The sequence below is a fragment of the Bufo gargarizans genome, chromosome 1 (assembly GCF_014858855.1).
Source record: "Bufo gargarizans isolate SCDJY-AF-19 chromosome 1, ASM1485885v1, whole genome shotgun sequence".
In the NCBI taxonomy this organism is placed as follows: Eukaryota; Metazoa; Chordata; class Amphibia; order Anura; family Bufonidae; genus Bufo; species Bufo gargarizans.
The window spans coordinates 519,009,892-519,032,863 of record NC_058080.1 but is presented as its reverse complement, the minus strand read 5'-3'; the positions used below and the strand labels follow the sequence as shown (position 1 = coordinate 519,032,863).

The 22,972-nt window shown below is 43.3% G+C and overlaps 1 protein-coding gene across 1 annotated transcript in view; it reads right to left on the bottom strand.

Moving 5' to 3' along the window:
* Positions 1–22,972, bottom strand: part of MYO18B (myosin XVIIIB) — a 758,252-nt gene that overhangs the window by 522,355 nt on the left and 212,925 nt on the right. The window contains exons 18-19 of the mRNA XM_044275382.1: positions 15,063–15,210; positions 11,271–11,430 (exon numbers count right to left, since the gene is read on the bottom strand). Of these exons, the coding sequence (XP_044131317.1) occupies positions 11,271–11,430; positions 15,063–15,210 (308 nt within the window). The remainder of the gene's footprint in view (positions 1–11,270; positions 11,431–15,062; positions 15,211–22,972) is intronic.

The window sequence follows — 22,972 nt, the reverse complement described above, 5'->3', positions numbered from 1 at the left end:
ATAGTAGGAATAAATGAGACATGGCTGGATGATAGCTATGACTTGGCAGTTAATGTACAAGTTTACAGTCTGTTTAGAAAGGATCATTAAAACCGGAGAGGGGGAGGGGTCTGCCTTTATGTAAAGTCCTGTCTAAAGCCCACACTCCGTGAAGATATAAGTGAGGGACATGAACATGTGGAGTGGAGTCACTGTGGGTAGAGATACATGGAGCTAAAAACAATAATAAATTACTAATAGGAGTTTACTATAAACCACCTAATATACCAGAGTCCACAGAAAATCTACTACTAAATGAGATAGACGAGGCGGCAGATCATAATGAGGTGTTTATTATGGGGGACTTCAACTACCCAGATATAGACTGGGAAACTGAAACTTGTATATCTCATAAGGGAAACAGGTTCTTGGGAATAACCAAAGACAATTACCTTTCCCAACTGGTTCAGGACCCGACTAGAGGGACGGCCATACTGGACTTAGTATTAACCAATAGGCCTGACAGAACAACAAACGTACATGGTGGGGGACACGTGGGAAATAGTGACCATAAAGTAATAACCTTCCAATTTTATTACATGACACGGAGGCTCCTATTGCATTCTCTTTCTTTACTGAAATCTATATCAGCATAGAGAAAAACCTTTACCACACATGGCAATAAGCCCTCCCCTAACCCAGTATAAGAGTCCTGGCATCCAACAGCCCCATCTCTTTCTTTGCTGCTCCACATCAAGATAAGTACTATTCTATGTTGTGTAGCTATTTTTACAGTTTCTCTGTGATGCGGTTATAATTATATGAGATCGATGGAGTTTTTCTCCTCTCAGCTTGTCTCTTGGTCCTCCGGACCTCACATTTATTCTGTGATTTTATTTTGTGTCACTTTGTTTTATTTTATTTTGCTTTAGTCTCAGGTTGATTTCCCTTATTCCCTTTTGCCCTGGGGGTTTTGTTCCCTCAGTTTAGTTGTTTTCCCCCTTCCGGTGTCCCTGCTTTTTTTTGGTACCTACTTGTTCCGAGCGCTAGTTACGCTTGGCCACTCCCCCTCGCCATTTTGTACCCGCCCTTCTTCTTCTCCTGGCGCTTCTCCCGCTTCTCTATTACCGTGGCGCAAATACTTTTGTCTTCCGGCGGCTGACCTGAAGTCTCCTTGCGAGACTTCGGCCGCCATCTTTCCCTGCAGCTCGCGTTTTCCTCAGTCGCGACCACACTGGATCGCAAGCATCTTCGGCTCCTGTGCGCGCCTGTGTTTTTTCCCCCCTGTTTTGCTGTCTAAAGCTAGGTGATCCTAGATCATGGCAGAGGGCAATAACCCCATTAACACTGCCTTATCTGGGCTTCCTGAGGAGGTTGAGAATCCTTCTCTGGGCCATGATTTAGCCTCCAGCCCTGATGCATTACAGACCTCTGATTTTCAACGCTCAGTAGCAGCTGCTATTCAAGCAGCCATGGGCTCTGTATCCAGCGCCATTACTAGCTCCATTTCTGAAGCTCTTAAGGGTCATGCATCCACCAAATGTCATCACCGCCCTGCCCATCAGCACAGTCGCCCTGTGCCTGAGCTCAGTGCCTCCAGAAACCCTATGACCGGTGTGCAAAATTCCACCACTGAGAGCGCGCATACATCGCGCAAAAGAGCCCATGCCCGCCGGGCAGAAAAGGCAAGGCCTTGGAAGTGCGCCAGAGCGCAGCCTGAACCCGATTCTGAATCGGAAGTAATAACGGATGAGGAGGCAAATTTACAGGATATATCTGATGGGGAAGAGGAGCTTGATTACACGGAGGGGATCCTCCTGGGCCCCTCTGTCATTTTGGCGGAACCTGTAGTCGCCCCGTCTGACCCACCTCCTACCCCTACTTCTGCGGTCCTTGACCCGTCAGGAGAGTCTCTTTTTGACCCAGACGCTTTACACCATCCTCGTTCTGCCGAATGGTTGCCATCCGACCATGTGGCCAACGCCTATCCAAGGAGGCAAGAAATAAACTAAGGGCAGAGTGCCCTAGGCCCATAATTCCTAGCAAGGTGGGCGAGACCTCGTCGGTAGATCCGAAGATGACGCAATTCCTGGCTAAGTCCGGATGGAATCCGCGTAGGGGTTTGGAATCGGCCTTGAAGGCCTGTCAAGACAAATTGCTTGACATTTTAGGTCCTCTGACCAAGATATTTGAAATGGCAGAGTCTGCCAGGGCCAAGAATATACTCGTTGACCCCGACGAGATTAGTGGATGGGTCCAGAGAGCGGTGTGCATCGCCGGTAATGTCAAGACCTCTCTTTCCATCGAGAGGCATAAAGCTATACTTTTTAAAATAGATCCAAAGCTCTCTAATTTAGCCCTCACGGAGGCCGGCAAGGACGCACAGGGTCTCCTGTTCGGAGACTCCTTCATCAAAGACCTCGGTCGTATTGTAGGGGCCTTCACTGCCCTTGATAAGTCCCAGTCGTCTATGAGATGTGTCTTCCAGGGGCGGGTCTCTTCTAGGGCCGGCAGCTCCAGGGGCCGCCTGTCCGGCCGTGCATCATTTCGGACCCGCGGCTCTGTGGGTCGAGGCTCCTACTCATACCGTGCCTCCCAGGACGCAAGACAACCTCCGGCGTTCTTCCCGTCCCGCGGTCCTTCTTGGAGATCCAGAGGCCCCTACCGTCGACCCATCAGTCAACCTCTGTTTTCTTCAGCAGTTTGGATAGGAGGCAGACTCCATCGTTTTTCCCATATTTGGACAACTATTACCGCAGACCCTTGGGTCTTGTCCACAGTTCAGGGGTTCCATTTAGAATTGATTGTTCCATCTGTAAAGATTCCCGCCCCCTACCCTGTTTGCCTGCCAATACAGAAGCAACGTCTTCTACACATGGAATTGCTCTCTCTTTTTCGGAAGAGTGCGATAGAGCGGGCTCCTTCCCATTCCACCGAAATCATCAGCAGCATCTTCCTGGTGGCCAAAAAAGACGGCGAGGTGCGCCCGGTGATCAATCTCCGTCCCCTGAATTATTATGTCCGTTATCGCCATTTAAAAATAGAGGGCATTCACCTTCTCTGGGACATGCTCCTCCTGAACGACTGGATAACCAAACCCGATTTGAAGGACGCTTATCTGACCGTCCCGGTAGCAGATTCCTCCAGGGACCTTCTACGGTGCTTCACCAAGCTGATGCGACCGGTCATGGCCTTCCTCCGCAGTCGCGTAATTCGTCTTATTATCTATCTAGACGACATCCTTCTCATGGCCCAGGATCGCAGCCTCCCCCTGGAGCACCTATCGACTTTGATAGATCTTCTGTCCCGGTTAGGTTTTCTCATCAATCTGGAGAAATCTTGCCTAGTCCCGTCTCACTCCATAGAGTTCCTGGGTTTTCGGATCGACTCTACCACAGAGTCCCTCAGTCTTCCTTCCTCCAAGGTTCGCTCTATTCGCAAGGAACTTCGCCGGACATTATCTCTCCCACAAGTCTCCCTACATCAGCTTGCCCGCGTCATAGGCCTACTATCCTCCTCCATCCAGGCGGTCTTCCCATCTCCGTTGCACTATCGGGCCCTTCAACACCTCAAGCTTGCGCACCTTCGGGCTGCTGCTACATACGAGGACCTGATTTGCCTGGACAGGGAGACCAAGGACGAACTGCGGTGGTGGATCCACAATCTGGATGCCTGTAATGGCAAAGCAATTTTCGGCCCACAACCCGACTTTACAAAAGAGTCGGACGCCAGCCTCTCGGGCTGGGGTGCCTACTGCAGTGGCGTTACTACCGGCGGCCAGTTGGTCCCCTGCAGAGGAGAATCTACACATCAACTCCCTGGAGCTACTAGCCGGCTCCTTTGCTATTCGCAGCTTCACAAATGGTATGGCCAATGCATGTGTCACACTGCGGATGGACAACATCTCAGCTGTACGTTATGTCAACGCTATGGGAGGAACACGTTCTTCGGCCTTTCCCATCTAGTGAGGGACTTCTGGGAGTTTTGCCTAGAGAAGGACATCAGTTTTGTGGCGGAGTATCTTCCGGGTTTGCACAATACTCACACGGATTGGTCCTCTCGTTTTCTGGTGGATGCCAGCGATTGGAAATTAGACGGGATGATGTTTCCTCCATTTCTTCTCGGTGGGGTCCTACGGATGTAGCATGGTTAGCACTCCTTTTTTCTGTGCATCGACCTTTTCGCTTCTTGCCTGAATGCCCAGCTTCTGAGATTCTACAGCTGGAGGCCGGATCCGGATGCGGAGGCGGTGGACGCGTTTCTCCAGGATTGGACCAATCTTCTGTCATATGCGTTTCCACCATTCATGATGATCCCTCGAGTCCTAGCTCAACTACGTCTTCAGGGAGCCGAGATGGTCCTACTAGTACCTTTCTGGACGGCCCAATCGTGGTTCCCTCAGCTGTTGGACTGTCTGATCCATCCTCCTTTACTTCTGCCGTTGTTCCCGGGCCTTCTACTAGACCCGTCAGGTCGCCAACATCCGCTCGTGCTGGACGGTTCTCTACGTCTGCTCGCGTGTAGAGTTTCAGGAGTCCCTGGGACGTCTCCGATGTTCTGGAAACAACTAGACATCTTCTGGGACCAGAAGATCTTACCGTGCTGCCTGGCGATCTTGGACTGACTGGTGCCTGGCAAGGGACTTGGATCCCGTTTCAGCCCCTGTAACGGAGATCTTGCAGTTTCTTACGTCTCTTTTTGAGTCAGGTAAGGCCTATCGTATGATTAACTTATTCCGTTCTGCCATATCTGCCTATCATTCGGGTTTTGACGGCCATCCTGCTGGTCAACATCCGTTAGTTTGTCGTCTTCTCAGAGGTTCCCGTCTTTCTCGTCGCCCTCGTCCACGTTTTTCTGGTACTTGGGATGTCTCTTTGGTTCTCTCCCTTTTTTCCTCCTGGCCCTCCAATGACCAGCTGTCCTTGCGACAATTGTCTGCCAAATTGGTTACTTTATTTTGTTTGATCTCGTGCAAACGAGTATCCGATGTCAGGGCCTTAGATTTTGATGCTAGATCTTTTACACCCGATGGTGTCGTTTTTAACATTTCTCGGCGTACCAAAACCAACATTAGATCGGTTTCTTACCCTAGTTTCCCCGAGGTTCCTGCCCTTTGTTCGGTCGTGTGCCTCCAGGTGTATGAGGCACGCACATCTTCTCATCGTTCTTCGACGTCTCCGGAATTATTTCTGTCCTATCGTCGGCCCTTTGCTCCAGTTACTTGTGTCACTTTGGCCAGATGGGTTAAGTGGGTTATGTCCTTGGCTGGAGTGGATACTTCTGTTTTCACGGTGCACTCCACTAGAGGCGCTGCTTCTACATCTATGGCGGTTGCTGGTGCCCGCTTAGAGGATATTCTTCGGTTGGCAAACTGGTCTCGAGTTTCCACATTTCGGGAGTTTTATTTCCGACCATCCACTCATGCATTTTCATTGGTTATCCAACAGCTTTAAACTTGCAATAGGAGCCTCCGTGTCATGTAATAAAATTGCATGATTTTCCTAGTTTATGACGTAAGGACACGGATGCGAGTATTGCCCCTCCCTTATTTGTTCTTCCCTTCGCTTATTTTTTCTTCTATGGTTTTTTATATATTTGGTGTACTGTTCTATTAATGCTGTTATTATGCTCCATATTTATTAATGTTTTTTAATGTTCACCATTTTTGCCTTAATACTATATTGTCCTGTTTACATGCTACGTTGAACCGTTCATTTGGCTCTACAGTACCTAAATTTACATTAGTTATGTTTCTCTTTATCTGCTCTTTTTCTTAGGATAAATGCCTAGGTATTCTTGGAGCTTGATGTCAAGTTTTGTTCCATTGCCTTGTCTCTACAGTCAGTCCCTGTTGGATGTGTTCGGTTTGAGTTCTTCGCGGTTGGAGTTGGTCCTGTTTTGGTTCACGACTATCTGAGGATGTGTCTTCATCAAAGAAAGAGGAGGGGCTGTTGGATGCCAGGACTCTTATACTGGGTTAGGGGAGGTCTTGTTGCCATGGTTACCCTGTGTGGTAAAGGTTTTTCTCTATGCTGCTATAGATTTCAGTAAAGAAAGAGAATGCAATACTCGCCTCAGTGTCCTTAATAAAATCATGACTTTACGTCATAAACTAGGAAAATCGTGCAATTATCATTCAAAAGATCATTTCTACAAGGAGGAACAAAAATACCAAACTTCAAAAAAGCTCAATTTAGCCAACTAAGAAAGGCCATAGGCCTAACTAACTGGGACAAAGTCCTCAAAAATAAAAATACAGCCACAAAATGGGATATATTTAAAAGCATCCTAAAATCTAGTTGTGAGAGGTATATACCGTATGGGAATAAAAGGTTAAGGAACAAAAAGAAACCAATGTGGATAAACAGAACTGTAAAGAAAACAATAAATGACAAAAAGAAAGCATATGAAACACTAAAACAGGAGGTTAGCACGGAAGCACTGAAAAACTAGAAAAAAATAGAACATGTAAAAAACAAATAAAAGCAGCCAAACTAGAGACCGAGAGATTAATTGCCAAAGAAAATAAAACTAACCCTAAAATGTTCTTCAATTATATAAATGTTAAAAAGTATAAATCTGAAGGTGTCGGCCCTTTAAAGAGTAATGAGGGGGAAGTCGCAGAGAGCGACGAGGAGAAAGCAAAGCTGTTAAATATTTTTTTCTCCAATGTATTCACTGAGGAAAATAAACAGATGAAATGCTGAATGTAAAAATAAATTCCCCATTAAAAGTGTCCTGTCTGACCCAGGAAGAAGTATAACAGCGACTTAAAAAGATTAAAATAGACAAATCGCCAGGACCGAATGGCATGCACCCCCGTATCCTAAGGGAATTAAGTAATGTCATAGCCAGACCCTTATTTCTGATATTTGCAGACTCTGTACTGACAGTGAATGTCCCACAGAATTGGCGCATAGCAAATGTGGTGCGAATATTCAAAAAGGGTCCAAAAACAGAGCCTAGAAACTATAGGCCGGTAAGTTTAACATCTGTTGTGGGTAAACTGTTTGAAGGTTTTCTGAGAGATGCTATGTTAGAGCATCTCAATGGAAATAAGCAAATAACGCCATATCAGCATGGCTTCATGAGGGACCGGTCATGCCAAACTAATTTAATCAGTTTCTATGAGGAGGTAAGTTCTAGACTTGACAACGGCGAATCAATGGATGTCGTATATCTGGACTTCTCCAAAGCATTTGACACTGTACCACATAAAAGGTTAGTATATAAAATGAGAATGCTCGGACTGGGATAAAACTTCTGTATATGGGTAAGTAACTGGCTGAGGGATAGAAAACAGAGGGTGGTTATTAGTGGTACACACTCAGATTGGGTCACTGTCACTAGTAGAGTACCCCAGGGGTCAGTATTGGGCCTTATTCTCTTCAATATATTTATTAATGATCTTGTAGAAGGCTTGCATAGTAAAATATCAATTTTCGCAGATGACACTAAATCACCCGTACATACTAAATGGTAAAACACTGGGTAACACTGACATGGAAAAGGATCTAGGAATTTTAATAAACAGCAAACATAGCTGCAAAAAAAAGTGTCAGGCAGCTGCTGCCAAGGCCAATAAGATAATGGGTTGCATCAAAAGGGGCATAGATTTATCACTTTACAAATCACTAGTCAGACCACACATGGAGTACTGTGTACAGTTCTGGGCTCCTGTGAAAAAGGTAGACATAGCAGAGCTGGAGAGAGTCCAGAGGAGGGTAACTAAAGTAATAACTGGAATGGGGCAACTACAGTACCCTGAAAGATTATCAAAATTAGGGTTATTCACTTTAGAAAAAAAGACGACTGAGGGGAAATCTAATTACTATGTATAAATATATCAGGGGTCAGTACAGAGATCTATCCCATCATCTATTTATCCCCAGGACTGTGACTGTGACGAGGGGGCGTCCTCTGCGTCTGGAGGAAAGAAGGTTTGTACACACACAAACATAGAAGAGGATTCTTTACGGTAAGAGCAGTGAGACTATGGAACTCTCTGCCTGAGGAGGTGGTGATGGTGAGTACAATAAAGGAATTCGAGGGGCCTGGATGTATTCCAGGAGTGTAACAATATTGCAGGCTATAGCTACTAGAGAGGGGTCGTTGATCCAGGGAGTTATTCTGATTGCCTGATTGTAGTTGGGAAGGAATTTTTTATTCCCCTAAAATGGGGAAAATTGGCTTCTACCTCACAGTGTTTTTTTTTTTTTCCTTCCTCTGGATCAACTTGCAGGTGACAGGCCGAACTGGATGAACAAATGTATTTTTTCGTCCTTATGTAGTATGTTACTATGTTACTATATTCCTAGAGTATGATGAAAACACTTTAGGTATAAACCTTACTAATGAGTCACTGTCTAGGGAAATATGTGTTATTTTAACTAACCATCAATCACCCACTGCAGTAGCAGAGGAGGCACAGATATCTCTAGGCGACAACAAGGTTAATTATATTATTATCCGTACATAAATCTGAGAGTATGGGAAAAGTCTAAATGGTGCCCAAAAGTCTGTGTTTAGTTAGTTTTTGTGTCAAAATTAATCATTCAGCTCTGATTTAACCCCTTAAGGACTTATGACGTACCGGTACGGCATGTTTCCCGAGTCCTTAAGGACCCATGACGTACCGGTACGTCATAACTTTAAAACTAGATTGCGGCGGGGGTTAATAGGAACAGGATGTCTGCTGAAATCATTCAGCGGGCATCCTTTCACAACGTTACCCCCCGTATCAGCGATCGCAGCAAACCGCAGGTCAATTCAGACCTGCGGTTTGCTGCGTTTCCGGTCCATTCGGGTCTCCGGTGACCCGATGAACCGGAAAAGGACGGTGATCAGTGGTGTGATTACACACCACCAATCACAATCTGAGCATTTGGGGGCAGCGGTGCTGTCCTCGGTGCTGATTGGTGAGGGGAGAGGGGCGGGAGATTCAAACTCCCGGCGATCCTCTCTCCCCTCCTCTTCGTGCTTCCCAAAAATCGAAATTCTTAAATTTTATGTCCATTTGCCATGAACTCTTGTGGAAGACCTAAAGGGTTAACAAAGTTTGTAAAATCAGTTTTAGATACCTTAAGGGGTGTATTTTCTAAAATGGGGTCATTTTTGGGTGGTTTCTATTACGTAAGCCTCACAAAGTGACTTCAGACCTGGACTTGGTCCATAAAAAGTGGGATTTGGAAAATTTCAGAAAAATTCCAAAATTTGCTTCTAAACTTCTAAGCTATGTAACATCCCCAAAAAATAAAATGGCATTCCTAAAATGATACAAACATGAAGTAGACATATGGGGAATGTAAAGTCATCACAATTTGGGGGGGTATTACTATGTATTACAGAAGTAGAGAAACAAACTTTGAAATTCGCAAATTTTTTCAAATTTTTGGTAAATTTGGTATTTTTATTCAGATAAAATTAACGTTTTTGACCCAATTTTAGCAGTGTCATGAAGTACAATATTTGACGAAAAAACAATCTCAGAACGGCCTGGGTAAGTAAAGGCGTTTTAAAGTTATTCACACATAATGTGACACTGGTCAGATATAAAAAAAATTGGCTATGTCCTTAAGGTGAAATAGGGCTGAGTCCTTAAGGGGTTAAGGTTCCATATGTCATGTTTATAGAATGTGAGATAAAGTCATACTTGGATATTTAACCCTTACTAGAATGATACTAATAGCTTAGGTAATTGTGTCGCCTAGGGGTAAATGAGTAACATTACACCAACAGCAGAGATGCATTTTGGTTAATACAATGACATCACCAACATTATCATATATACACGCCTAGCCAACAATGATTGGAAAACTCCAAGATAGGAAGGTGTGTCTAACTGATAAGTTTGTAATTATAAACCACACACACAGGAGGGGAAAAGACAGGGGGAACAAGATAAAAACTGAGAAACAGAAAACCCAGGAGAAAGATCCCAATGACCAGAACAGACTTTGAAGCTGATTTCCCTTAGTCTCTGCACATTACCTGCATTCTCGGGTAACGTATAACTTTATTCTGTGTAGTGTTGATATAAATTAATTAGCCTGATATTTAGAAAACTCCCCGTTGTATGGCGGATGTATAGTTGTTAAAAGTGCTACATCAATATTGTCACTATTCAGTAAAGATGCATATTACTGAATAAATGATCTAAATATTGATTTCATAGGAAATTCTCTGATAATTTAATTCCATATTCAATACCAGGCTTGATAATTTATAAGTTGTGTGACAATCCTACCCAATTATCCAAGATTCGTCATAGTTTTGTGCAGAGCAAGGGTTCATATCTATTATAAACATTATTGAGTTTTATATCTGATGATTGTGGTCGAGACGGATCTTATTACATTTTATGTTTGAGAGGTATCGTGTATACGTTGGTCTAGTAACGAGTTTTCAGTACTGTATGTCACTGTGTGTTATTGCATATTATTGAACTTCGCACTAATTAAGCTTTGATTGTATTTCAGTTATTGTATAATAAATAATTTATATTTTTGCATAGACACTTGTACCATGATTTACTGATTGCACAACATAATACAATTAACAACAATCTCTTTTTGAGGTGTTTTATATGTCCACCTCCAGGATCAATCACCTTTTGAAATTTTTCCTTTGATCCTTTCTTTTATATAAAGCCTTTTGCTTTATATCCCCAACATTTGACATGTTAAAAAATTATTGTTTGCAGATGGCAGATTGTGGTGTTCGCTGCTGCGAAACCACTGCACAGCATGGGGACAGGCGATGGCATAGCAATCGCTCCTCCCCATGCTGCGGAGGAGACCACTGCATACAATTGCAGTGGTCTCCTCCGCTAGTGAGCAGGCAATTGCCATGCCTCTTTTGAGAGCTCTGTAACCACCAAACTTGTTGCCTCATACCATAGTATTCCAGTTACAACTGTGTCCGCCCCATTTCTTTCTGCCGTTTTAGAGTTGGGAGCCACGCATACCACTTAGGGCCAAATATATACTGTCTATAAGGCCTGACCCCATTACAGGCAGGAAGTGGAAACATTGCTGCTCCTTGAATATAAAAAATTCAATAGCATGGCTACAAAGGAAAACCAGTTTTGCAAATTTATCATTTATATTTTTGAAGTAGCTTCTGTCAAATTTCTTTGAGCAATCCCTCATCAGTAAAATATTTCATATTTCCTGCAGTACATAAATAATTACGTATAGTTTGATAATGCTACCATAAGATTTCTAACTAGTATTGTTACTAGTAGTGTTACACAGCAGGATATTACATTAGGCACGCATACGACTACTTACATTTTAGACTGTTGCAGTACCTGCACAGCATTTTCAGCAGATAAGTTTAGTTTGGCTTTGTTGATCCAACTGGAGGCATCATATCGCACAGGATCCCTTCCCAACTGGTGAAGGATCTCAAACTGGCGAGGTTGTTCACACTTTCGTAGGGGCCCATGATCTAAAATGCACATTAGTTTTTATTATGTGGAATTATAGTTTTAAACACTTCTGCTCATCTTTTACTGTATAAACTTTTGATGGATTTAGGGAATCGGTCACCTCAAAAATCTGTATCAAACAAGGCACATTGCTTAAAGGGGCTGCTACAGGTAATTAAAGGGAGTCTGTCACCAGCATTTCACTTTTTTAACCCTTCCCACAGCTCCCTAGCATGCTTACAGTTAATAAAAACATTACCTCTGGCATCAATCCTGGACTTATAGAACCATCAAAAACGATCTTTATAAGATATGCAAATGAGGGCTCGCAAGTGCCCAGGGGCGGCGTTACTCTCTTAGGTGCCCTGCTTAGGTGCCCTGCTTGCTCAGACTCCCTCATTTGCATATCTTAGAAAGATCGTTTTTGATGGTTCTATAACAGGCATATTCTATTAGTGCCGGCAATGTGCTGTCCACAAAATGCAATCCGCTTTCCGTGGATCCGCAAAACACGTTGCAGGGATGTGAATGGAGTCTAAATCTATACCTCTATCTTCCAGATCTGTTGCCACAGAGAAAAAAACTGTTATGGAAATGAGGTCTTGAAGTGTTTCTGTCATTGCAGTTCATTTTCTTCATAAATGAATAGTGCAGGCGAATACAAAAAACTTTCTCATATATTATATCAGAGAAAGATGCTTTCTTGTCCCCTTAAAAGGTATGTACACTATCAATGGCATTTTACTCATTTTGGGCTAAAATTCATATTTTCAAAAGGCCACTGTGTGTAGGTCTTCTAATAACCCTTATCTCTAATTTACTAAGAGGTCATAAACATTTATTTTAACCACATTCTAATCAGTAAGATAAGAACTGAGCTATATGAGCATTTAATGTCAGGGAGCAGAGATAAGGAGCCCATCAGATTAGCTGGCTGAAGGAGCAGAGAGAAAATTCAGATCCCTTTATTGGAGCATCCCAGTCCTGTACAAAAAAAAAGAGTTCCATAGTTGTAATAAAAAAAAAGATTTTTAGCTCAAAATGAGTACAATGCAATAAAAGAAATTGCCTCCAAAAGTATATATAGCCGTTAAGGCCCTTACACTGCTTAATTGAGTAGGTGAGTGTCAGGAAATAAGTGCTTCTTCCTGGCAATCACCTGCTCGTGAGTGATCAAGACCGCTGTATTTACATGCATCAATCCCCTCCACAGCATGGGGAGGAGAGATTGTTTATGCCATTGCTTGTCCCCATACAGGTTCATTGTTTGCCATAGCTGAGGCTGTTTAGACAGCACAATCTGCTGCCGGCAAACAATGATTTTTGTGACCGCATGAAAGATCCAATTACCCGATGGATGAGCATTTTCTTGTTCATTGGGTAATTGCCAACACCTTTACAGCAGCAGGTTATCACTAACGAATGCTAGTTACCAATGATCTGCTCTCCATTCACAGCAAGGGCAGACTGGCCCTAGACTCTACAGGGAAATTTCCTAGAGGGCTGATGTCCAGGATGGTGCCCAAGTCCACCTCACCGCTGTTGGCCAGGTACATATTAATATGATGCTCTCAGTGGTAATTAAAGCTGAGAGCATGTACCTGGCTGGCGGCAGTAGATACCCTCCTGAATTAAATTATATAGCTATCCTCAGGATACAGTTGAGAACCCATGGCTTACTGCATTGCTGTTAGTGTTCACCCTCATAAGCTACAGACAGGGCTGCCATAAGAAATTTCAGCCTCTATACAAGCAAACTGTGTGTTCCTTCCTTCTTCTCATATTTATAGCCAAAACTGCCATATCTTTTTTTCATTAGGGCATTTTGCCATATATACTAGAAAGATTTTAATTTCTATCAACTTTTATTAATGGTTATATGAAGGGGAAAAAATGGTGCTGTTTTTATTTATGCGGCTAACCAATTACCATAAATATATATTATGATTACGCGGATACCAAATACTGTTTTAGGATATTTATTAGTACATTACAAAAACATTTATTGTAGTGGTTTTTGCTTCATAAATTTTATTTTAGTAACATTAAGTTTGTAGAGCAATGTAAGTTTTGCCATAAAAGAAAGAAGCTGTAAAGTAAAAATTAGATTTTTCTGCTATAACTTTTAGAAATCTATATATATATATATATATATATATGGGATTTAAACCCCAGAACTTTTGTATAGAAGTAAATAGACTTACCACTACTCTTTAGGACTAGTCTGTTGTAGAGACATGTTTTCTGTGCTTAACAATCGACAGTGTAACTATTTATTTAATATTGTGTCTGCCGTACAGAAGGTCCGGGGGTCAAATCTTGATAAAGAACTATGAAATAATTTCTTTAGCAAACATTTATGTTGTGGGAGAGGGTCCCTCCCCAGCCTATATCTAGCACAGCTTCTAAAATATTCACTGCACTGATACTGCCACTGACTGCAGTATCGCCAGTACCGCCCTAGGCAGCTCCAGCCACAGGCCGCTATATTAGGTAGTGTACAGATGGCTCAGGGACCCAGGCATCTTGGGCTGTAGACTGGAAAAGCCTGTGGCCTACACTGGAGATGGCAACTGCCCTCAGGCATTTTGATTTTTTCTTCTTTCCTTGGCCACTTGGGGAGCATACTACTAGGGTACTGTGGAGGTCATTACTAGGGGCATTCTAGTCCCATCTGATCAGTATCTAATTGTGGGGGTCCGACACCGTGGACTGCCACTGATCAGCAGTTTGAGAAGGCATCAGCACTCATAATTACACCATGGCCTTCTCTCATCTCACCAAGCACAGCACCATACATTGTACAACAGCTGTGCTTGGTATTGCCCCCCATACGCATTCATTTCAATGGGGTGAGCTGCACCTAGGCCATGTGACCAATGACAGTGACATCATATGGCCTAGACTAAGCTGTGAGAAGGCCGCTGCGCTACTGCAAGTGCCGGTTACGTCTCAAACAGCTGATTGACACTACAGTCCCTTCCCTTGTCAAACAAGTAAAAGTGAAGGGGATAAAAAGGGAGAGTGGAGGACCTAGAGAGCACTAAGTGACTCGGGCATACCATCAGTGCACTTAACACCTAACTTCCATACTTCTTAAACAGTGTTTTTCACACAATTGTGACAACAGATCAGAGATAGAGAGGCAGACATGTAATTAACTACCCTACCAGGAATTGTGTCTGGTTTGATGCTAATTTCGCTTTGAATTCTACATAACTAAAGCTAGCCACAGAAATAAACATTTGACCACTGTATTATGAGCATTATTTAATATAAACACTTGTCTGGAAGAGGCCATACAAGAAAAATGCTTCCCTGCACCAAATTTATCATGCAGCCTAAGCCTCTGTGATAAAGCTGGTGCAGGTCTACACAGCCTGTCTAAGCGTATGCCATCTATAGGCTTAGTAAATCTGGGTTACAATGTTTTTCCTCTAATCTTCCCTGACATTTATACTCTGCATTTGGCACACAATAAAACCATGGATATCATCATTTTCCAAGTATCTTTCTTTTCTTTCCAGACAGTAGGCATGGACAAATAAGCAATATGATGGCCCTTCCTAATGCTGGCCGACAACATGACAGTTCTGGGTAATGGATATTAATACATGTAATATATTCATATTGATTTATTTTTACTACTGACCTTGTTTATCTTCACCTTTTAGCTCATAGTATGAACACAACCGGTCAAGTACATTGTCATCTGTAGACCCTTGGATGAGAACTTCCTCATCGAGAATCCAGAGAAGACCTTTCTTTTCTTCCATTTGATTACTTGCCTGAACATTTATCTGTCAGAAAGAGTACAAATTATAAATATTAATCTAATCAATCTAATATTGATCGATCAAATCAACAAAACATATCTGTCTAAAAACAATTGGTGGGGGGGCAACAAGCTCCTTAATAAAGATGAGCGAATTGATGTTGATGAAGTGTAATTCGATCCGAATTTCAGGAAAGTGTATTAGTGGCACAAAAAATGTATTTGCCATTGCGTGGTGAAGTGAGAAAATGACAGCCCTTTTTTGGCGTATTTTACTGGCAAAAAATATATATATTTGCCATTCAGCAGTGCAGTTATATGTTCTAAAGCACTTTTTTGAGTGTATTAGTGTCACAAAAAAATATTTGCCTTTGTGTGGTGAAGTGAGAAAATTACAGCCCATTTTGGCGTGTATTAGTGGCCAAAAAATATATATTTGCCATTCAGAGGTGCAGTTATATGTTCTAAAGCCCTTTTTGGGGTGTACTAGTGGCAAAAAATATATATACAGTACAGACCAAAAGTTTGGACACACCTTCTCATTCAAAGATTTTTCTTTATTTTCATGACTATGAAAATTGTAGATGCACACTGAAGGCATAAAAACTATAAATTAACACATGTGGAATTATATACATAACAAAAAAGTGTGAAACAACTGAAAATATGTCATATTCTAGGTTCTTCAAAGTAGCCACCTTTTGCTTTGATTACTGCTTTGCACACTCTTGGCATTCTCTTGATGAGCTTCAAGAGGTAGTCACCTAAAATGCTTTTCACTTCACAGGTGTGCCCTGTCTGGTTTAATAAGTGGGATTTCTTGCCTTAGAAATGGGGTTGGCACCATCAGTTGCGTTGTGGAGAAGTCAGGTGGATACACAGCTGATAGTCCTACTGAATAGACTGTTAGAATTTGTATTATGGCAAGAAAAAAGCAGCTAAGTAAAGAAAAACGAGTGGCCATCATTACTTTAAGAAATGAAGGTCAGTCAGTCCGAAAAATTGGGAAAACTTTGAAAGTGTCCCTAAGTGCAGTCACAAAAACCATCAAGCGCTACAAAGAAACTGGCTCACATGCGGACCGCCCCAGGAAAGAAAGACCAAGAGTCACCTCTGCTGTGGAGGATAAGTTCATCCGAGTCACCAGCCTCAAAAATCGCAGGTTAACAGCAGCTCAGATTAGAGACCAGGTCAATGCCACACAGAGTTCTAGCAGCAGACACATCTCTAGAACAACTGTTAAGAGGAGACTGTGTGAATCAGGCCTTCATGGTAGAATATCTGCTGGGAAACCACTGCTAAGGACAGGCAACAAGCAGAAGAGACTTGTTCGGGCTAAAGAAAACAAGGAATGGACATTAGACCAGTGGAAATCTCTGCTTTGAGATCTTTGGTTCCAACCACCGTGTCTTTGTGCAAAGCAGAAATGGTGAACGGATGGACTCTACATGCCTGGTTCCCACCGTGAAGCATGGAGGAGGAGGTGTGATGGTGTGGGGGTGCTTTGCTGGTGACACTGTTGGGGATTTATTCAAAATTGAAGGCATACTGAACCAGCATGGCTACCACAGCATCTTGCAGCGGCATGCCATTCCATCCGGTTTGCGTTTAGTTGGACCATCATTTATTTTTCAACAGGACAATGACCCGAAACACACCTCCAGGCTGTATAAGGGCTATTTGACCATGAAGGAGAGTGATGGGGTGCTGTGCCAGAGGACCTGGCCTCAACAGTCACCGGACCTGAACCCAATCGAGATGGTTTGGGGTGAGCTGTACCGCAGAGTGAAGGCAAAAGGGCCAACAAGTGCTAAGCATCTCTGGGAACTCCTTCAAGACTGTTGGAAGACCATTTCAGGTGACTACCTCTTGAAGCTCATCAAGAGAATGGAAAAAGTGTGCAAAGCAGTAATCAAAGCAAAAGGTGCCTACTTTGAAGAACCTAGAATATGACATATTTTCAGTTGTTTCACACTTTTTTCTTATGTATATAATTCCACATGTGTTAATTCATAGTTTTGATGCCTTCAGTGTGAATCTACAATTTTCATAGTCATGAAAATAAAGAAAACTCTTTGAATAAGAAGGTGTGTCCAAACTTTTGGTCTGTACAAATTTATATATAATTATATTTGCCTTTCAGCAGTGCAGTTATATGTTCTAAAGCCCTTTTTGTTGTGAATTAGTGCAAAAGAAAAATATATTTGCCGTTCAGTGGTGTAGTTATATGTTCTAAAGCCCTTTTTTGCGTTGATTAGTGGCACAAAAATAAGTATTTGCCATTGTGTGGTAAAGTGAGAAAATTAAAGCCCTTTATGGCGTGTATTAGTGGATAAAAGGGCTTATTAGCCGTTGTGTGGCGAAGTGAGAAAATCACAGACTTTTTTGGGGTGTTTTAATTTCCATTTTATTTATTTATTTGATCTAACAATATGTCAGACAGAGAAGTGCCAGGCCCTGTTTCTGGTGCAGGCACAGGTGGCAGTAGAGTAAGGGGGCGTGGCAGAAGAAGTCTCAGCAAGAGGCCTGAGCACCCAATGTTAGCTAGTGGTCGTGTCTTGACCAGCAACCCAACAGTTTTTGAATGGTTGACTTGGTCATCCACTTCGTCCCAAGTGACATCAGACACCCCCAGCCAAGAGTCGGTGGGTTTGTCAGACACAACCCTTAGTTGGCATGGCCCGGGAGCAGGCCCTTTGCCCTCACCTGTCCTCAACCTGTCTCTGTCCTTTTCTGTTCCCTCAGCCAGAGAAGTATTATATGCTGTGGGATCAGCTCCACTATACATCGAGGACAAGCTACTAAAGGACAGTTAGCAGCTACTGGCCAGTCAAGATGTGGAGGAGACATCTGTCGCTTCCTCCAGTAGGCGGGCAAGTAGTGATGCGGAGAGTGGCATGGGAGCTGGTGTTGCGAGCGATCAGGCTCCTGACCCAGAGACCGCTGAGGAGGACATCAGTGACGTGCAGACAGTACTCGATGATAATGATGTAGCTGATTGCATTTGGGAGCCGGATGAAATAGGGGCTTCATCATCATCGGGAGGACAGGTTGGCAGCTTGCCCATGAGGCATCGGCAGAGCCAGCAAGTCACGAGCGTGGCCCGGAGTCAGCAGGGTGGCAGCAGTGGGAGGTCGGGAGCCAATCGTGCCCGGGTTAGACCACCCACTTCGCAGGAGCCTACCTGCCCAGAAAGTAGTAATGCAAGGGGCCACAGAAGCAGCGGCGGTAGCAGTCAGTGAGTGCAGAGTGTTGGGGTTAAAATCACCTTGGCCATTTGTAGAATCTGTGGGCAGAAGGTGAAACGTGGCACTGTGCCAATGTTGGCACCACAGCCCTGCATCAACATATGCAGCATCACCATAAAGAGGCCTGGGAGAACAGTGGCTCCGATATGGTATTCCAGCCTGCCACAGCAACCGCTGCATCACCCAGTGGCAGGCACCCGATTTCAGGCAGTCAAAGTTTCTGTCATGGTCTTACCTTCTTGCTGTTCTCCTTCGTTTGACATGTGCTGGCGGCCATCTTGGTTTCTGGGTTTCTTGTAGCCTCCCACCCTGCGGCTTCTCCTTCCCACTGGGAGGAGCTGGATGCCTAGCTCATATATTAGGAGGTCTGTGGCTTCAGTTCCTTGCTTGGTCCTCCTGTGTTCACATGCTCCAAGACTGCTGCTGCTTCTGGTTCCTGATCCTGGCTTCGTCTGAATACCCTGCTGGTTCCTGATCCAGGCTTCGTCTGACTACCCTGCTGGTTCCTGATCCAGGCTTCGTCTGACTACCCTTCTGGTTCCTGACCTCTGGCTTCGCAAGACCCTGCTTCGGTTTAGCCATCCGTTTGGACTTTTGCCCTACAGCTTGGTTTTCAATAAAGCCTTCTTATTTCCACTTATCTCTTGTTGTACGTCTGGTTCATGGTTCCATGACAGTTTCACCACCGTAGCCGAAGGGAGCTGTGTGTCCTTCGCATCATCTGCTGGTCCTGATGCTCCTCCTTGTACTCCTTGTCAGTCATTCTGTCAGCAATCGATCACCGAAGCCATTGCCATGAGACAACAGCTTGCGTGCACTCATCCAACGGTGCAGAAGCTGAATGTGCTACTGGTCAGGTTGCTGGTGCTGCAGTCCCTCCCTTTCCAAGTGGTGGACTCTGCACCTTTCAGAGAACTGATGGCTTGTGCCAAGCCGAGGTGGACAGTCCCAAGCCGTAATTTTTTTGCCAAAAAGGCAGTACCAGCCCTGCACACGTATGTAGAACAGAAGATGGGCCAGTCATTGAGCCTGTCGGTGTCTGCCAAAGTGCACGGCAGCACCAACGTCTGGAGCTGTAACTACGGTCAGAGACAATACATGTCCTTTATGGCCCACTGGGTGAATGTGGTTCCTGCACAGCCACACCAGCAACTTGGCCAGGCGACGCCGCTTCCACCTCCACGTTCTCACACCGTTGGTCCTGCGACAATGTCCGCCTCTGCCTCCTCATTTTCCACCGTGTCCTCAGCGTCCACTGCAGGGAATTCACAATGCCCCTCCAGCATACCCTTCAGCAAAAGCACACAGAGCTACAGGGACTGGGTATTGCGGATGTGCTAGCGGCCGAGCTGCTGACGGTGTAAAAGGAGTGTGCTTCTTCTTGACACTAACATTTAGCTGTATGGCTGAGTTCATACTTGAGTTATTTGGTCAGTTTTCGCCCCGTAGCCCAAATAAGTAAAGTATGAGTGATTCTAAGAGCGACGCCTGTCATCTGCATGTCATACTGACTCACAGTATTGTTTCACTACCACAGCAGACTCCCTATGCGTGATACTGCAAGGCTCAGTGTTCTACACCACTATAAAGGCTCTCTGCAGCCAGGAAATAGCAGTTTTTAACACGATTCGCCACAAATACACTCACCTAAAGAATTATTAGGAGCACCATACTAATACAGTGTTGGACCCCCTTTTGCCTTCAGAACTGCCTTAATTCTACGTGGCATTGATTCAACAAGGTGCTGATAGCATTCTTTAGAAATGTTGGCCCATGTTGATAGGATAGCATCTTGCAGTTGATGGAGATTTGAGGGATGCACATCCAGGGCATGAAGCTCCCGTTCCACCACATCCCAAAGATGCTCTATTGGGTTGAGATCTGGTGACTGTGGGCGCAATTTTAGTACGGTGAACTCATTGTCATGTTCAAGAAACCAATTTGAAATGATTCGAGCTTTGTGACATGGTGCATTATCCTGCTGGAAGTAACCATCAGGGATGGTACATGGTGGTCATGAAGGGATGGACATGGTCAGAAACAATGCTCAGGTAGACCGTGTCATTTAACATGATGGCCAAGTAGCACTAAGGGCCCTAAAGTGTGCCCAGAAAACATCCCCCATACCATTACACCACCACCACCAGCCTGCACAGTGGTAACAAGGCATGATGGATACATGTTCTCATTCGGTTTACGCCAAATTCGGACTCTACCATTTGAATGTCTCAACATGAAATCGAGACTCATCAGATCAGGCAACATTTTTCCAGTCTTCAATAGTCCAATTTTGGTGAGCTCGTGCAAATTGTAGCCTCTTTTTCCTATTTGTAGTGGAGATGAGTGGTACCCGGTGGGGTCTTCTGCTGTTGTAGCCCACCTTTCTTTCCCATTCTGACATTCAGTTTGGAGTTCAGGAGATTGTCTTGACCAGGACCACAACCCTACATGCATTGAAGCAACTGCCATGTGATTGGTTGACTAGATAATCGCATTAATGAGAAATAGAATAGGTGTTCCTAATAATTCTTTAGGTGAGTGTAGATTCGGATCGAACCAAATTTTTTAAAAATATTTGGCAAACCGTCCCAATCGAATTTTTGAGAAATTCTCTCATCTCTACTCCATACATGATATAAATTAGGTTAATTAAGTATATTAAAACTGACACAGATAGGTTTCCTGACTATGAAAGTGCACAGGCTACAAAGAGTCCTGAACTGTAGATAAAGAACACTTGAGATAATCAAGTATGTAAATGTCATCAATAAAAAGACAGTATATTGCATAACAATACCTATTAAAATGTAACAGAACACAAGTAATTGGTTTAGTGGACATTAAATTTAAATCTGTAGTCAAGCGCTTATTGAACAGGTCAGATATTTATGTGCCAGATGGGCTTTTATTTGCCATCACACACCAATTATGCTTCCTAAGCATTCCCTACAAGTCCATCCCAGCATACCTAACAGTCTGCAGAAAAATAAGTGTCAACTCAAAGGATAATGTAACATCAATAGCTAAAGCCAGTTGGTTATCCGCTGCGTAGGGTTGCTAACTTGCTATCTTTACCACAAACAATTCTGGCCAAATTTACACATCTTAAATAGGTGATGTGATTTTGGGGGTGCGGCTTAAGATGGGATGCTATTTCACACCAATTGTTTGATCATACTTTGAGTTTTGCTATTGCTATCTTTTTTTAAAAGGAAAAGCAAATTCCTGTAATTTTTTAAAAAAAATGCAGCCAAACATCATGCAAATGCATCTTGTATGAGCAGATATTATTGAATGAACTCTTTTAGGAAGCAATAATCACAAAGCTAGACAAACGATATCTCCATATGTCATTGCTGCACCTTAACCATGTAACCCTATGCAGGAGTCCAGTTTGCCCTGGTTCGTCATACTGGTTATTTTGTAAAATGTATTAAAAAAATTGTTTATGGCGACATCAGTGAGAAAATAACTTTTATGGCTGACAGAAACCTTCTCCATCCATCAGAAATATATTAGACATTCCTCTCTAGTAATATTCGTTATTGCGATCGCTGTAGCTTACAATGGGTTCCGTTACAGAAGCGGTCCACATGGTTTTACACTAAAAATCAGGTAGGAACAGGAGCAACTGTGCAAAATTTAAACTTTAATGATGCTTATGTATTTGTTGCTTTGGTGAAGAGGTGTGATTAGATGAGTAAGGGAACATCTTCTTACTATTCTTCTGGGGGGAAAAAACTTGACAATCAGAGCAAATATGCAGCATGTTCTCTGATTGACAACATGTACAGAAGTTGTGTCAGGCTTCGCTCATATCTGCATCAGAGGCTCAGTCATGATTCTGTCAAAAATACAGGATAAAATAGCACAGCTATGCTATGCTTCTGTCAGGTGACATTCATTTCCATTATTTGTGGAAATTCTGAACCCATTATTCTCATTTTGTTTCTTATATAATGGAGCAGAACAATACAATTAAAAGCTTTATCTTGATCCATCTGGCCATATGCAGTTGTACAAGAACAGAAGGTTCTATATATTTCCCTTTCCCTACAGTCTGTCAGAATGTCCCCATGTTGCCCCACCTCCTCTCTTCTCCACCATGCTGGCTGAAGGGATCACAGCTACTTTAACCTAGAATATCTCAGGCTATATGGCAGCAAAATATATGACCTAGATTTTGTTTTAAGCTTTAAAACAAAACCAGGATTGTGGTGCTACACCATAGAAATAGAACCTTTAGAAACTGGAAAAGGAGTGATATCGGCAGGTAATGCCTGCAGAACTCACTCCTGACCAAGTTTCTAAAGATTATCTCTGAGTCGGTATGCTAGCTAGCACTGCAGTCCTGTTCTAATTTTCTTAGCTTTAAAACAAGACTTGGTCATACCTGTAGCTGCTATACAGACTGAGATACAGCTGTTAGTAGTATGGAGGTATCTCATTCTTTCTTGGCTACTGAAAATTACTGGCAAATAATAGAGCCAGTACAAATCAAATACTGCTACCAGTCTCCAGCTGTTGATTTATTAGCCA